The sequence below is a fragment of the Numida meleagris genome, chromosome 4 (assembly GCF_002078875.1).
Source record: "Numida meleagris isolate 19003 breed g44 Domestic line chromosome 4, NumMel1.0, whole genome shotgun sequence".
NCBI lineage: Eukaryota > Metazoa > Chordata > Aves > Galliformes > Numididae > Numida > Numida meleagris.
The window spans coordinates 74771662-74786485 of record NC_034412.1 but is presented as its reverse complement, the minus strand read 5'-3'; the positions used below and the strand labels follow the sequence as shown (position 1 = coordinate 74786485).

The 14824-nt window shown below is 46.0% G+C and overlaps 1 protein-coding gene across 7 annotated transcripts in view; it reads left to right on the top strand.

Moving 5' to 3' along the window:
• Nucleotides 603-14824, top strand: part of LIMCH1 (LIM and calponin homology domains 1) — a 166680-nt gene continuing 152458 nt past the window's right edge. For 2 of the 7 annotated variants that reach the window (XM_021393730.1, XM_021393726.1), the window contains exon 1: nt 614-831. In XM_021393730.1, coding sequence (XP_021249405.1) covers nt 736-831 — 96 coding nt within the window. In that variant the 5' untranslated portion in view covers nt 614-735. Of the gene's footprint in view, nt 832-14824 lie in introns of all 7 variants that reach the window. The other 5 variants (XM_021393732.1, XM_021393727.1, XM_021393728.1 and 2 more) reach the window with 5 other exon arrangements.

Below are 14824 nucleotides of genomic sequence, written 5' to 3'. Positions count from 1 at the left end.
TGCTCTGGTGGGGGCTGACGTGCAAGCAGCCGCGTGTCCAGCACGCAGGTGTCCAGGAAGTGGGTATCTTTCTAAGCTGGAATAAATACAAACAAGCAACGTTAGCTCATCTTTCCAACACGATTAGATGAATAGATGTTTTTTAGGGTTTGGTTCTAAAAAGGCCTTCTGAAAGTGTTTTCCTGCCAATTTCTAGAAACTTCCGTGCCTCACTTCAGGCTTAGGAGCATTTCTACTCGAGCTGGGACTGCTCGCACCGCGCATCAGCCGCGCAGGTCTGCAGGACGCGCTCTGCTGTGTCCCCTTGCCCCACACCCACGCTCACGCGCGGTGTTTCTCAGCGCACCTGGAAGCGCAGAGCGGCTCCGGGGCACCGCCCGGCCGCTCTCCCGACGCAGCGCTGCCGCGACCTGCGGGACGGGGCTGCGGACACGGCGCCGGCTGCGGCGGGCTCGGCCGCCCCCGGGGGCGACGGGCCGCGTGCCCGGGCTGCAGGCAAAGCCGCTTGGCCCGTCTGTTTTATTTTTAGCCGGCAGCGCGGCGGGCGGGGCGGAGGCAGGGCGGGAGGGAGGAAGGACCGAGGCGGCACCAGGCGCGGGGTTACCGCAGGCGAGCCGCAGCCGCCGGGCTGTAGAGCTCCGCCGCCCGGCCCCGCCGCGGCAGGCAGCAGCGCAGGCAGCGGCACGGGCTGCGGCGCTTCCCGGCCGGCGGCTCGGCGCTCCCCGCGGCTCCCCGATGGCCAGCCCCGCGCTGGAGCTGGGAGACGCGCAGCCCCCGCCCGACTCCCCGCAGCCCGAGCCGGCCTTCGGCGAAGCGCAGAAGTGGATCGAGGTAAGGCGATGGCAGCGGCGTGCGGGCGGCGTGCCGCAGTCCCGAGCCGCCGCCTGGCTGCGGGGTTCCAGCGGCTCTCGGAGCGCGCGATTTGCGCGCTGCGGCATCCGAGTCGCGCCGCAGCCCCCGCGCCGGATTTAAGCCCTTAATCGTATTTCCCTCGCCTGCCCCCTGGCTCGGGCTGAGCGGGGCGGCGGTAAACAGCAGCGCAGGTGCCGGAGCCTACGCTTCGTCTCGGGCGGGGGGCACCAGGGCTCTCCGGCCCTCCTGGGGACGCCCCGACCCCCGCGGGGCACCGTCGGTCGCAGAGGGGCCGCGCAGGTAACGCGGAACGGCGCGCGGAAGATGGGGGGGTGCCCGCATCCCCTCTTGTGTCGCTCCCGAGAGCTGAGGGCGGTGCGACGCTGCCCCACGGGTCCCGCTCGGGGTTTGTTCGCGCTGTGGAACGCGCAGGCAGGCAGGTGGGGGTGAGATGCCGCTGTTAAATATTTTGGCGTGTAACAATAGCGACACTTTAAATAGCTCCGCGCCGTGTTGCTGGTGCAGAACACCCGCGAAGGTGGTATAAACCAAGAGAGAGGGGTGATAGCTCCCATCAGCTGCAGGCTTTGAGTTTAATCCGCGGCTTTAGGTTCTGCTCTCCTGCGGTGGCTGGGCGAGTGGTTGGTAAAGTCACTGCGATGGTGGGATTCCCTGAGCCTTGAGGAGTGCTTCGGGCAAGTTGATCACACATTCTGACGTATGCTCTCAGGAGTAATGGTTGACCACAACATCATCTGAAAAGGCAGTGCTGTGTCAGGCACAGGCATAGCTGGCCGGTTGCTGTAGGACCTGAGACAGGGGAATGGGGAAAGAAGGGCTTCTGTGCCAATGTACAGCCCAAGGGAGAAGCGCAGTGCGTGCAGGCAGCAGCTGTATTGGGCGGATGAATGAGGTGGTCCTCGTGTATCCTTCCTTACAACAGAGGAGCAGGAGGGAGGCACGTGACCCTGCATGGTGCACAGTGCCTTATGACTGTTGGTTCTGGCTGCTAACGATGCCAGGAACTCAGCAGCAAAGCAGGTCGGTAGGTAACGAGGCTGCCAGCAATCACTCTGAGCATGATGATAATGAAGGGAGTGTGAGCCTTCCTGTCTTGTGTGGGTCAGGCAGAAACCTCCCTCGTGGGCAGTTCTCTGCCTTCCCGAGTTCTCATGCCTGCGCTGGTGTGATGGAGCTGATAAGTGGAGCAGGAGGAGGCTTAACTCCTTCTGCACTTGGTGCCAGCCCAGGAGAGCCATGTGAGTAGAAGAAGCTGGATGTAACCTCTCACACTACCTCATTCACGTTTTCCATCTTCTTGATGCATGGATGGCAAAGGTGTTATGTGTGTGGTGAGACTGTCGGCTGCCTGTGAAGCAGATGTGGTCCCATGTGCCTTGTACATGGCATTTCCTTTTGGGTTAAGCTCTGGGGTATGAGGGTTAACACCTCTTAGAAAAACACGGTCAGCATTCACCGTCCTAAATCTGGAGGACTTGGACTGAGCAAATGGTGCAGAACTTGATACATTAGACCAAGGGTATTGAAAAGCAACATCAATTGTAACATCCCTAAGGTGTTATCTATTTATTGTAAGTAGTAAGCCCTGTTGATTTGAGTGAAAACCAGAAATAGGGTTATGCCATGCCCTGCTGCTAGGTCCACCTCCTTCAGCTCTGCAGTCGTCCCGCAGCAGTCTGTGTGCTGGCACAGAAGTGTTAGCAGCCCTCAGATGCATGGTGGCCTCCAGCTCAGTGCTGAGCATTTACACAGAAGTCTCTCAAATGAGAATAAAAGAAGCAGCGACTGCTGTAAGCTGGCTGCTGACCTCCCTGGTAAGGGGAGGGCTGGCAGTGAGTGTGCTAGCAGAGAACTCAGAGCCTGTCGGACAGTAGAGCAGTGCCACACAAGGAAGTTGTGGCAGAAACGGGCAGATCTGAAATTGCATGTTGTTATTTGGAAGGAACCAGCTGTGTGGCTTGGGGCAGGATCCTCCTTTAAATACCATCCAAGCGCTGTCTCTGCTGCAGCAGCACTCCACCGGGCCAGGAGCAGGATGGGTGCTGCACAGGTAGGAGCTGAGGCTCAGAGGTGAGTTTCTAAGAGGCGTGTGATGTTTCACCAGAGCAAGTCTGCTGGGTACCAGAAGTCTTCTTTTTCCTCTGTCAGAGCTACTTCACTCTTTGCAGAATGGGAGAGTCCCGCTTGTGATAAAGTGAGTGTTCCTTATAATAATCCCGTCCTTTTTGTGCCTCCCTTGAGCTGTAGAAAAGAAGCGCTGAGGTCCACCTGAGTGTGCAGAAGGGCCTGAGATCTGGACATGGCAGTGGCAGGTTTGATGTGATCTGTGTGTGTGGCAGGAGGTGGGATGTGGGGACTCTGGACTTTCTGCACTGATTGCAAGTCACTGTCGGTAGGAAACTGACATTCAGCCTTGCTCACACGTTTAGTTCTGCACAAACATCAGCCATACTTCCCCCGTGTAACAATAAACCAGTTCTATTATTTTAGTTTAGCTTGGCATGTGCTACTTAAAAAAGAATGCCCTCTTAATGATAAAGTGAACCATATTAATGGCACTCAGAAGACTTAAAATAAAGACACTAGATGAAAAACCCTGCGAGGCAGCTCCATCGGCCTGCATTATTGAAGGCGCGGTATCTTGTTACTATTAACGCAGCTCAGTTTCACTGAAAGAATGTATCAGCCTTGTAAAGTGTAGTGGCTTACTAAAGCAAAATAACAAATCTAATTTAATCTAATGGCCTGTAATTTTAAAATGTCAAGGTTCCCAGTGTGTTTGCTTAAACTACAATAACTGATGGTTGAAAGAACATCTGTATAAACAGTTGTTTTAGCTGCAAAAGATTCGTAACAGCAATACAGTAATAAAGTCGCGTTTAATACTGGTGCAGCTCCTCAGGGTATTGTTATCTCCTCATCGCCATGCCTCATTAATATGCTCTGTCCTCATTGTTGAGACTTGGTTCAATTAGAGATAGCTTTTCCATAGACTTGTATTCTTTAGAAACTTTGCCAGCTGGTAAGAATGCTTCCTCTGTTGTTGTTTGGTAATAGTAAACAAGGCATGGTTTCTGTCCTCTATGGTCAGCGTTTGACTTTGCCATTCCCTGTAGATAGGCGTAGGCTAAACTGCAGCAACTTATAACTGTGCCACTTCTATATGTATTTCCCTGGAGAGTCATGTTGTTCAGGAGAAGTTTAGCCAGCCAGAGGAGTTTCTTGGTTATGTTGTTTTTTTTTTTTTTTGTTTTTTTTCTTTACCTCCAACAGATTTCTCTGTTGAAGGCAGCACCTTTAAGTTGGTTGCTTCTAGAACTGGGGCCAGGAGTATTACTTGGTACTTCTGGATACGTCCTGTCGTGCAGCAGAACAGCCATGCCACCATCTGCACTGCCATATCTGTGAAACTGTGTGAGGGCAATAAAAACAGTGATCCAGGCAACTAAATTTCACGTTACTGTCTTGAATCAGGAGTCTGGAAACAAGATTTCCTTAGGATATCTCTCCCTCCTGTGGATGCAGTTCTAGAAAGCTAAGGCTTATGTCTCCCATTGCTTAAAAGGGAATGAAGGTAGCTAATTGACAAAATTGTTCCTATATAGTGAAGGGAGTGGACTGGATAATCTACTGATGGAGTCTGGAACGTGAGGAATACACACATTGGTTTATATGGCCTTCAAAATGTGGTATGACACTGATTGGGGCGCCCTGACTTGGAGGAATGTCAGAGATAAAGCTCTTTCTATCAAACATGCTGGTTAAGCCTACTGATTGGCTGCATATATGAGTAACTTGTGTCTTGCAGGATTGTGTCTTTGTATCTACACATCAACTCTTCCTTTGCTTTTAAGGGGATTTTAAGATCCTTGAGTAGGAACTCTAGTCTTAGAACAGTGGTGCCTTGTAGCAAGACTGGGACCATCAGCTGCTACTGCAGGCTTGTAGGTACTCAAATAGGAATAGATTAAATCCAGCAGAAGTTTTCCGCAGCAAGCAGTTCCGGAGAAGCCAGTCTGACTGCCTGTGAAAGTATCTGAATACAACCACTCAGATGTAGAAAGGTGCCATAAGATTTAGGGCTGCATGGTTGTAGTAATCAAATCTTGTAGGAAAGTTGATGAGTTATCCTGCAAACAGTGTCTACAGCTGATTTTTTTTTTTTTCAGTTTTTAGTCTTTCCTGTTTTCTTTTTTTTTTCTTCTCCTACTGGAAGAGTGTTTTACTTGTGTGCTTTACACAATGTATTGTGAATGAACTTCTTAAAGTGAGCAAGTGTAGTTATCTGGGCCAATAGCGCCTGATGTGTTCGTACTGGTAGTCCTTCAGGGCTATAGCTTTGTACAATGAAGGCATCTGCCCTGCTGGTGAGGGGGTCCAGCTTGTGGGAGGGCTGCTGTGGGCAACCCCAAATCCACTGGGGGAGTATAGCAGAAATTCTCACTTACTTCAGTGGGCTTTGAACAGTCCTTGAGCGCTGAAAAATAGTTTCAGTTGACAGATTCGTATCCATCTTGCCTATCTTAAAGTGCGTAACTTTCTAGCTGATCTGTGCTAGTCACAAATCCCTCTTCATGGTGGAATTCATGAGGGTGTTCCTCAGACTAGAAGAAACCTATACAAATAGCTTGAACTAGCTAATCTGTGGACAGCTAAAGTTAGATTAATATTTCTCACAGTGTCTATAAGTCAGTCATAAAGAGTCAAAAGGTGGCTGGCTTCTGCTCCTAGATGGATGTGAGTTCAGAGTAACTTTACTGTGGTTATGACTTGGAATGGAATTCTTCACTTCTTTCTCTACATCTCCAGGGCAGCATTTAGTGGTGGCAGATGAGGTTGATGGGGTGCTCTTCGTTCTGGCTAGGTCAGTCATTCCGTGGAATGAAAACTAAATTGTTTTAAAGGGTTGGAAGAACCTGTTCAAACTCTATGACCTACTAAACTATCACCTAGAAATGTTTTCCTCTCCCAGTTGCATGGCAGCTGAACCTGTGTCCTGTGTACATGGACACAATTCCCTTGTCATGAGATCTGTTTAAGCCATGTTACAAGTGGTGCTTCACACAAGGGTGAGAATAGTGAGAACAACGATACTATTGATAAAGGGATAATGTGTAGGAAATGCAGGATTGAGCTGTTAATTTTCTTAAAACTGAATTAATTTCTCTTTTCATTACTAACATTCTAAAATAGGTAAAAGATCTGCCCTTAAAACCAGAGTCTGGAATGCCATTATCTGATTGGTGGCAAAGATCTGTTGGATGCAACTATTCAACCTCTTTCTACTTGTTCTGCTAGCGTTAACTACATTATTTTTTTTTTAAAGGAAAATATTGTCTAGAAAGAAAGGTGGAAACTTTCTTAGCTTGGAGAATAAGCAGATGATCAATATGGCAGAATTGTTTTCTTGAATGTGTTAGTCAATCTGGGAAGTGTTATTTCACAACAGGTTATAAAAGCTATATTATCTTTGGTTTGGGGAAGCTACCAGTCCATGAGCTCTGCATCCACTGATGTGTTCATCATCACTTCTGTGTATTGGTATTGTAAATATCCCAACAAGAACAGTTGTGTAAGACTGGTACAGTAAAAGCAAGATTTACTGGGGGTGAAAGCATCATTTGAAGGAGTGGTTGATGAAGCTGCATGGGGGAAGGTTATATATATATATATAAAACATATATATATATATATATATAAATAGCATTTTGGCATACAGACTCTGAAGATCTCAGCTTTCCCCCCTCTGGTGTGTCATTTAAGAGTGAAATTACTGTGCTCTCTTGCTTCACTCAGTCCCCTCAGTTATGAGGATTACAGCAGTGCTACCGTAGTACTATAATATCAAAGTTAATAGCTGAAACTTCTCCAAGCTATGGTGAGAACTGTTATCGGGTGAAAGGGCTGCACCACATGCCCTAGAGGCAGGTTTGTAAGAATGTGATGAACTAGAACACACCCCGACTTAAACTGAAAAACCTACCCGTTACTGCCTCTTATTTATTAAACAGAAACGTACTTAGCGAACCTGGGACAGGCTGAATGACCCTTTGCTGTGGTGCAGGGTGAGGAGTGGCTGCCTGGGAAGTGCAGTGCTGGGGAGGGCCTGGGGGGGACCAGCAGGGCAGCAGGCTAAATGTGAGGCAGCTGCGTCCTGGCAGCAGGAAGGACTGGCTCTTTGTAGGTTATTGGAAGTGGTTATTTGCTTGCTAGGCTGCACCTGTGATACTGCATCCAGTTTTGGGGCCCACGGCACAGAAAGGACATTGGGACATTGGAGGGAGATTGGCAGAGAGCCCCGGAGCTGGCTGGGACTGGAGCACCTTCCCTGGGAGCTGGGTGGGGGAAGAAGTGGATGGGAGGGAGCCTAGCAGCTTGAGGCAGGTTGTTGAGAGGATGGAGGCATGGGGCAGGAGAATGAGATACCTGTCATGCACTAAAAGAGGAAAGGTTTGTAACTTAGTGAAGACATTTCTCCTTACTCTTTGAGGACAGTTGAGCATTGGTGTAGCTGCCCAGAGAGGCTAGGAAGCCACCATCCCCAGGCGGCTTGGTGCCCAGCTGAACAGAGCTCCAAACAACCTGCTCTGGCTGACAGCTGCCCTGGCATGGGGCAGGAGCATGGGCTAGAGGCCCCTAGGGATCCCACCAACCTGAATTATTCTGTGGGTCTGCAACTTCGTGAAAGTAGGTGAGTGAATATTGCTAACTTCTATTTTTAATCTTACTTTACGGGGTGCTTACAGTATCATCACATTTAAGCATCTGTTTACATGAACAAGATCCTTCCCTTTACAGAGGGAGAAGTCCTGTGGCTTTTGATGAGTGTTTTCAGGGTACGCTACTGACTTTCCTTTGTGGGAACTCCTCAAGACAGCATAAGACGTGTTTGGCTTCCAATCTAACTACTTCTACTAAACCTTTTTTATCTTAGAAAACTAAATATGAGTGGTTGCCTTTGCTTGGTGAGATTCTTTTTGTTATTTAATTCATTTTGCACCTCTACTGTTCACCAATAAGGAATAATTTCCACTTGCTTTTCAGGTCTTGAGGAGATTACGGGCAAGCTTAATTCTTGAGAGTTTGGTTGTTAAATTCTTTGTTTGTGGTATTAGTTGGTTACGATAATCCTCTGCCTTCATAGATACTCTGCTCAGGTCTACTATAACTTGCTCAAGACTGTTAACTGTTTTATGTTATATGTGTATATATAATGTTGTGGATAAGGTTGTGGATGCCCCTCCCTGGCAGCATTCAAGGCCAGGCTGGATGGGACTTTGAGCAACCTGGTCTAGAGGGAGGTGTCCCTGCCTATAGCAGTGGGGTTGGAACTAGATGATCTTAAAGGTCCCTTCCAACCCAGACTTATGATTCATTCTATGATTTATTCGATGATTATTGGTAATAATCGTTACCTTACCAGAAGGGCTAGCTTAACGATGGATTTATTAACGATGCTTGTTCCTCATGTTAAAATTAGTTTAAAATAGTCTAGTGACTTGGGTGGTACAGAAAGGAGAGAATTCTCTTTAATTTGGCTATTTGAAGAGAAGCCATATTGTACTAGGTTCTGCTGCTTTTAGATATCTTTCCTAGTGTCAAAGACAGTTTGGTTTTGAAGTCAGCTTTGACAAGCTAAGATTTTGAAAGATAATATCACTGTGTGCCTTGTTGGCTTTGGCATCATTGGCAGTGATTCATGGAACACTTCACAGGCTAAGGAGCTGCGTGATGGAAAAGCAATTCTTTACCTCTGCTTTCTACAGTTCAATGAGTAGGGTAGGAGGGAAATTATCTCCATTAATCTCTCCTTCACAGACATTTCACCACGATCCTGGTTTGTGCTGGAAATACGACAGGGATTCTTCCATGTTGTGATCCCACAGTGAATTTCAGGAACAGCGCAAAAGGAAAAATTCTCTGTGATGTCTCCTCCAACCTCCAGAATCTCCCCACCTTCATTCCAGCCCTGTGGTTATTTACAAGCTACACAGAAAGTAGCTGTATATGCTCAGTGTGCTGCAAAAAATTTAAAAAGTCTTCTTCCTGAGATTAAATACCTTACTATTGTTTCCTTTCCTATAGGCATTGGTTGATTTTTAGTTCGGTATTGCAGTCATGAGCAATGAAGTCTCTGGATGGATGAACGCATCATTTAATTTTTAAATTAGGCTGTTACCTGCTTCCTGTTCCTCATTGTACTTTGCTGTGATTCAGACTTTTCTCCCCAACAGTGTGGGTTTGAAATCTGTAAAAAGATCAGTATGTAACAGTTCCCAAAATTTACATTCTGTTACATCCAACAAAGGTGCAAATCAATGCTTTTGACTTCAGGAACTGATAATGCTTGGTAGCACTGCATCATGTGAAGTTGCTTACAGAGGATGGGACTGTTGGAAGGAAATGTTGTGATCTGAAGATGAAAACAAGCGTATCTTCTAGTACTGGAACTTGCCATCTCCAAATGTGGCAGAGTTGAAGGGTAAAAAAAACTCAAGCAAGTAAAACTAGAGAGCCAAGAAACTCAGCTGAATTTGTACTTCAGGATTGGGCTACAGATTGGCACAAGTAGTGCTAACCTTTACTCTGACTTGAAGAAGCCTTTCTTTTGCGTAAGAGGAGGCTGATGCCCATAAATAACTGATTGCAAGTGGGAGCAGAATGGTTGCATAGCTACAGAGGACACAGGGCTGAGATTAAAATCTCTTCATGGTGCTGTGCTTTGCAAGCAGTGCATTCTGTGAACTCACAGGGCTGTGTTGTGCCCTTATAGTCCCAGCAGAAGGTCATGGCTCTGACAGAGTGCAGGTCTTCCTACAACATCTCAGAACAAACAATAGGTATAAATTGGGGGGGTTACGTTTTCCATTTTTTTCCCCTCCCAATTTGCTATTTGGCAGTGAGCATCTTCTGACTGGGTTTGCGGAAGGGCAGAGAGGAATGAGGATAGACAGAAGTGGCCGACTTGTCTCTGTCAAGCCATCATAGGCAAGGATGGCAGTGTCCTGAACATTCAGCTGACCTCCTTGTGAGTAAATGTTGCTTGGATTCATTTCAGTGGGCTAACTTGTATGTATTGTAGCAACAGAGAAGTCAAAGCTTTCTTTAAGTCCAGAAGATAACTATAAACATGTAATCTAAACAGGAAAAAAAAAAAAGACAGCAAGTGTATAAAAGTTTTTCTGTCTCTTTTTCCTGAGACTGATGTGTTGGTTTTTAAAGTGGTGCTTTGGAGAAAAGGGAAGTCCTTATATGGGAGCATGCATGTGCAGAGTGCATCTTCTGCCAGGGTTTGGATTGATTGAAGGCAGCCAAGAGAATGAAGTGTTTTCCAGAAGAATGACACCAGCAGGGAAGAGGAAGTCTCAGAGTTGGTGAGTTGTAAAGGTGACTCTCTGGAAGCTGAAAGAAATGATACAAACCCTTAGCCTAACATCCCCCCTCCCAAAACCAATTCTTATTTTGACAAGGGGCCTTCAGTTTTGGAGTAACATGAAAAAAGTCATAAATCAACAAAGTTCAAGTGACTCAAATTATCTTTTATTAGAAACAGCTTGCCTTTCTACAGAGAAGCAGAAATACCCTCAGAACATTTTAATTATGAACATGCAGATCTCCAGGCTTGCTGGGGCCGTATTTTCTCCTCTCAGATCAGTGCCACATTGCCTGTGCTGCCATGCTGCCAAGTGCTGGACTGATGGCCGCTGCTGCTGGGTGAGCACTCTGCCCGTGGGCACAGGGAACTGCACGTCTCTGTGGGGCAGCATGGCACACAGCCACGTCTGGCATGGAAGTGGTGGCTGCTGCACCACGTCTCCTGGCATCCCAAGCTTCTTAGATTGGCGTAGCACAGCTGAGGGGTTAGACATTCCCTGTGCGAAGGCGAGTGTAAGGGGAGCCGGGTGTTTAAAAATAAAGCTGGTGGAGCTGCAGAGTAATTTCACCTCTCTCATGTATCTCTCGATGATTATTTCTCCTGGGGAGCAGCAGCCACTTCCATTCGCGGAGTCTTGCTCAGTGCCATGCTCTGCATCATATGGAATTAATTGCAGCTGCCCTTCTGAAGGATGTGCTGCAGTCAGTGCTGGAGTCCTCTCAGAGTACCCCGAACAAAAAGATTTGTCATTTAAAAGCATGTTTCAGTAATAAATGCTTTGCTACTTTATTCCTTCCCATCATTTTGCTTCTCTTGAGTAGCTTCAGGGGAGAAAGTAAGCAAAGCTGCTGTAGATGGCTGTGGGATATCCATGGAAATTCACAGGGGTAGTTCTGAGGCGACATTCTAGGATTCTAACCATTAATTTCTCTTTGTTGTAGTTTGCTAGTCTCTCTGAAGTAGCAATGCAGTACAATAGTTTTAAATCTTTGCTTTTTATTTTTGGATTTTGACCAAGACACTTGAGAGCACGTTCTAGTTGTAGGCACTTCTGGTGTTGTGGTTCCCTGCACTCCTTTCAATATTTGTTAGTTTCTCAATGCAGTACTTAAGCCTACAATGCCATACAGGCTTTTCTTTTTCATTTTAGAGCAGTGAAGGAAACTTGCTTTTTAACTTCCCACATTAAGGGCCTTGATGAAATCAATAGATCAAAGCCAGAGCAGACTTCTTGAAAGTGGTGCATTCTCAAACTGTGCTGAAAGCTTTTGTTTTCTGCCTTTTTCCTGTATCTTGGCATCTCCCAGGAGAAGGAGTAATGTAAGGGGTTGTCTGCATGGGGAAAGGGGAGAATCATACCCCTGTATGCCTTGGGAAAATGCATGGTGTGACTAGGAGGAGAAGCTGGCTACCAGAAGTAGCACTGCTGGCAGCCTTGGCACAAGATGGGGACCTCAATGTGACAGTTTCCCATGGCTCATGCTACAAGGGAATAGGTGCTGGTGAAGAGCAGGGGGTTGGTACTGACTATGGGCAGTGAGCATTTTCCAGTACGTGCTTATGATAGCGGTGCTTCAAACAGAAGTGAAGCTTCAGGTTTATAGCATCTACAACTATTCATGGGCTCCTGGAGGAGCAGTCACTGGTTCTAGCAGCTTCTTAGAAGTCAGCTGTCATTGTTTTGTGATTTTCGGTTATTGGTATTCCACATCATAACATCATGTAGTGTATGTACCTGGTTCTCAGAAGAGAAGGACTACTATATTCCCCACGGTACTTTGCTCCTCTGTTACCATTTCCGGCCAGAGGGAAAAGATAAAAACTTGCAGATCACGAGACCTCGTGCCCCTTTTTCCGCCCGTCTCTCGTCCTGGCAGCACCTCGTTCCTCAGCCATCTTATCGTCAGTAGTAGAGTAAGGCCTACCTTGACTTTGGACATTCTTTCTCTCTGTATTGGATTTATCAGCTTAAATTGTAATTATATTGTATTATAGTGTGTTGTTTTGCATTCCGATATCTTATTTAGTAAATTAGTTTGTTTCTCCTCAGATTGTTGCCGCTGTTCTTTGCTCTCAGGGCCATCTCCTTACCCTTTTTTCCCTTTTCCCTTTTTCCCGGGGTGTGGGTCCATGGGTCCCCCATCCCCTTTGTCACGGAACTGGGCCAAATGCCCGTAAACCGTTGACAGTCAGCATAGTGATTCCGGCACAATTTCTAACCCTAGTATATGGTGGTAAGCTCTGTCCAGCTTGTGGAAAATGGGTGGATTGCACTTGTTGCAGAGCTATAAGAAACTGAACTGCTTTATAAAAAAAAAATAAAAAATGAAAGTTTGAAGTATTCTTTGAGGATTGAAAGGGAGGAGGTGTGTATCTGAAACACCAAATGGAATGGAGTGAGCAAAACATAAGCTCCTATTTTGTTGTGGAGGAAGAGGCCTTTAGATGTAATTACAGCTGTGTACAAAGCATAAGTGGTTGGTAAAGCAAACATGATAGTGTCAGTAGAGCTGTGGCTGGCAGAGGGAGATTTGTTCGTACTTGGTGTTTGCTTAGAGTATGAGGAAAATCTTTAATTTCTTCAGTGAAAAGTGTGTTAGAAAAATGACTCTTCTGTGGTGTAGAAAGTCTTTGGTACAGGGAGAAGGACACTTCCAAGTGTGTATTCTCATGCTCTGTGTTCTCAGCCAGTATATTGTGCAGTATTCCTTAGGACAATGGTGGGAGATGAAAGGAGCTGCAGTCTGATGGTTTCTCCACATGCAATTGCATGTACAGGTCTCCATGGAAGTATCTACAAAAAACACACTCAAAGTAGTGTGTGTTGGTCTGTGAGCTTGTCCTTCTCTTCAGAACCGGGATTTCTTGATACCAGCAGTCTGATGGGGCTTTTGGAGGGAAAGAGCATATGTAGGAATTTCTGGAGTGTGATAAGTATAGCATTCGCTCATGGGACAGTGGTGGAGGATTTGGACTAATGCAATTGAGAGATTCATGACTTTGTTCTTGCTAATAAAGCAGAATGCCTTTCTTGCTCATCAAAGCCCATCTGACTTCAAATCTGACTTTTGGATGGCTCAGCACTTTGGGCCATTTTACTCACAGTTTGCGTGGGCAAGGTTGGGGGGGATTTTGCTTTCTGTAAATGTCTGCCAAGGAATCCATCAGTTAATACAGAGCAGATGAGGTGGCAAAAGGTGCTCACTTGATGCATCTTTGTCACATGGATGCTGCCAGCTGTCTGCATACTATGTTCCCTAAGTGTTTTAAGTGTCTTTATGTGGGAAAAAGGCTGTTGCAAACTCACTGAAATAACTTATGTGTATATAATCATCCATCTTCCTTGTATCTTCTGATGCGTATAGCATCAAGATTTTTCTTATTGTTCTTGTGTTTTGGCATAGATGCTTCTTTTTTATGTAACTTGAACAACTGTTAAAGCTGCTTCATCAGTTGAAGAACTATCATAGGAACCTGAGTAGAATTCTTACGTTAGGCTTCTGTTATCTCTTATTACCTGTACTGTATATTGGGATTTATCCAAGTGGGTAAGGTCTTAGCTCAGAGCAGCTGTTATTTCTGGAGCTTCTGATGAATGCATTTGAAATATCTTTATCCTGTTTCAAAATTGGGACAAGTCAGTCCAAATCTGATGCAGAGGGGAAAAAATTTTTTTTTTGTAAAGGGAAAAGATTAAGAGGAGTGGAGTTTGGATAAAGAGCATCAAGAGAAGGCAGCCTATAATGGATGGGCACTTCAGAGAATATAACCTAGACCAGACATTTCTAATTCACTGTAAAATTGTAGTTGTTTGTTTATTTTCCCCTGCTCTTGGGAGCTCTGGTTGGCACCTGGACTGCAGGCTTGATCGTGATGCAGCGGAGATGCAGGTTGTTCTGCTGGAGGAATAAGATGTCCATGCTACTTTCAGTAAGGTGTTCAAAAGATACTTAAATAGCTTCTTTGGTAGACAGACTCTGTGAAGTTGTTTCTTTTCTTAATAGTTCTCCTGCGCGAGCATTTAGTGTCCCTTTCCACTTCAGTGGAAAGTGAGAAGCATTGGAAATAGATATGTGCTAGCTTGCCACATCTTCTCTTTGGAAAAGACTTGCATATCTCTCAAGTTAATTCTGGAATTACACTGCTGTGTTTCTGAAGTGAACAGTTTCATTGGTTCTGCCTTTTTCATACTCTCATTTTTAAGGCAGAAGGTGATGGTGGCAGATAGTAGTTAAAGAGCAAAAACAAACACCATAGTTTACTTTGGGATTGGATTGAAATGTATTGCTTTCCTAATGTAGGCAATTGTTCCTCTATTCAAGTTGAGCAGCATAGCATCCTGATAGCTGTTTTGCTGACATTATTCCCGGTCAGTTATTCACTTGGCTTTCTGCTGCCAGAACTCTTTACTGGGAGCATGCTGTCACTTAGCAGACCCATTAAACCAGTAATTCTGCACTGCCTAAAAATTTTTGACCTGTCTTGCATCCTTCGTATTTCGAGATATAGCCTCTCTGCCCTGTGGGCAAAGAGTACAGATTTACCATAAATACTCTTTTTTTTTTTTTTTTTCCC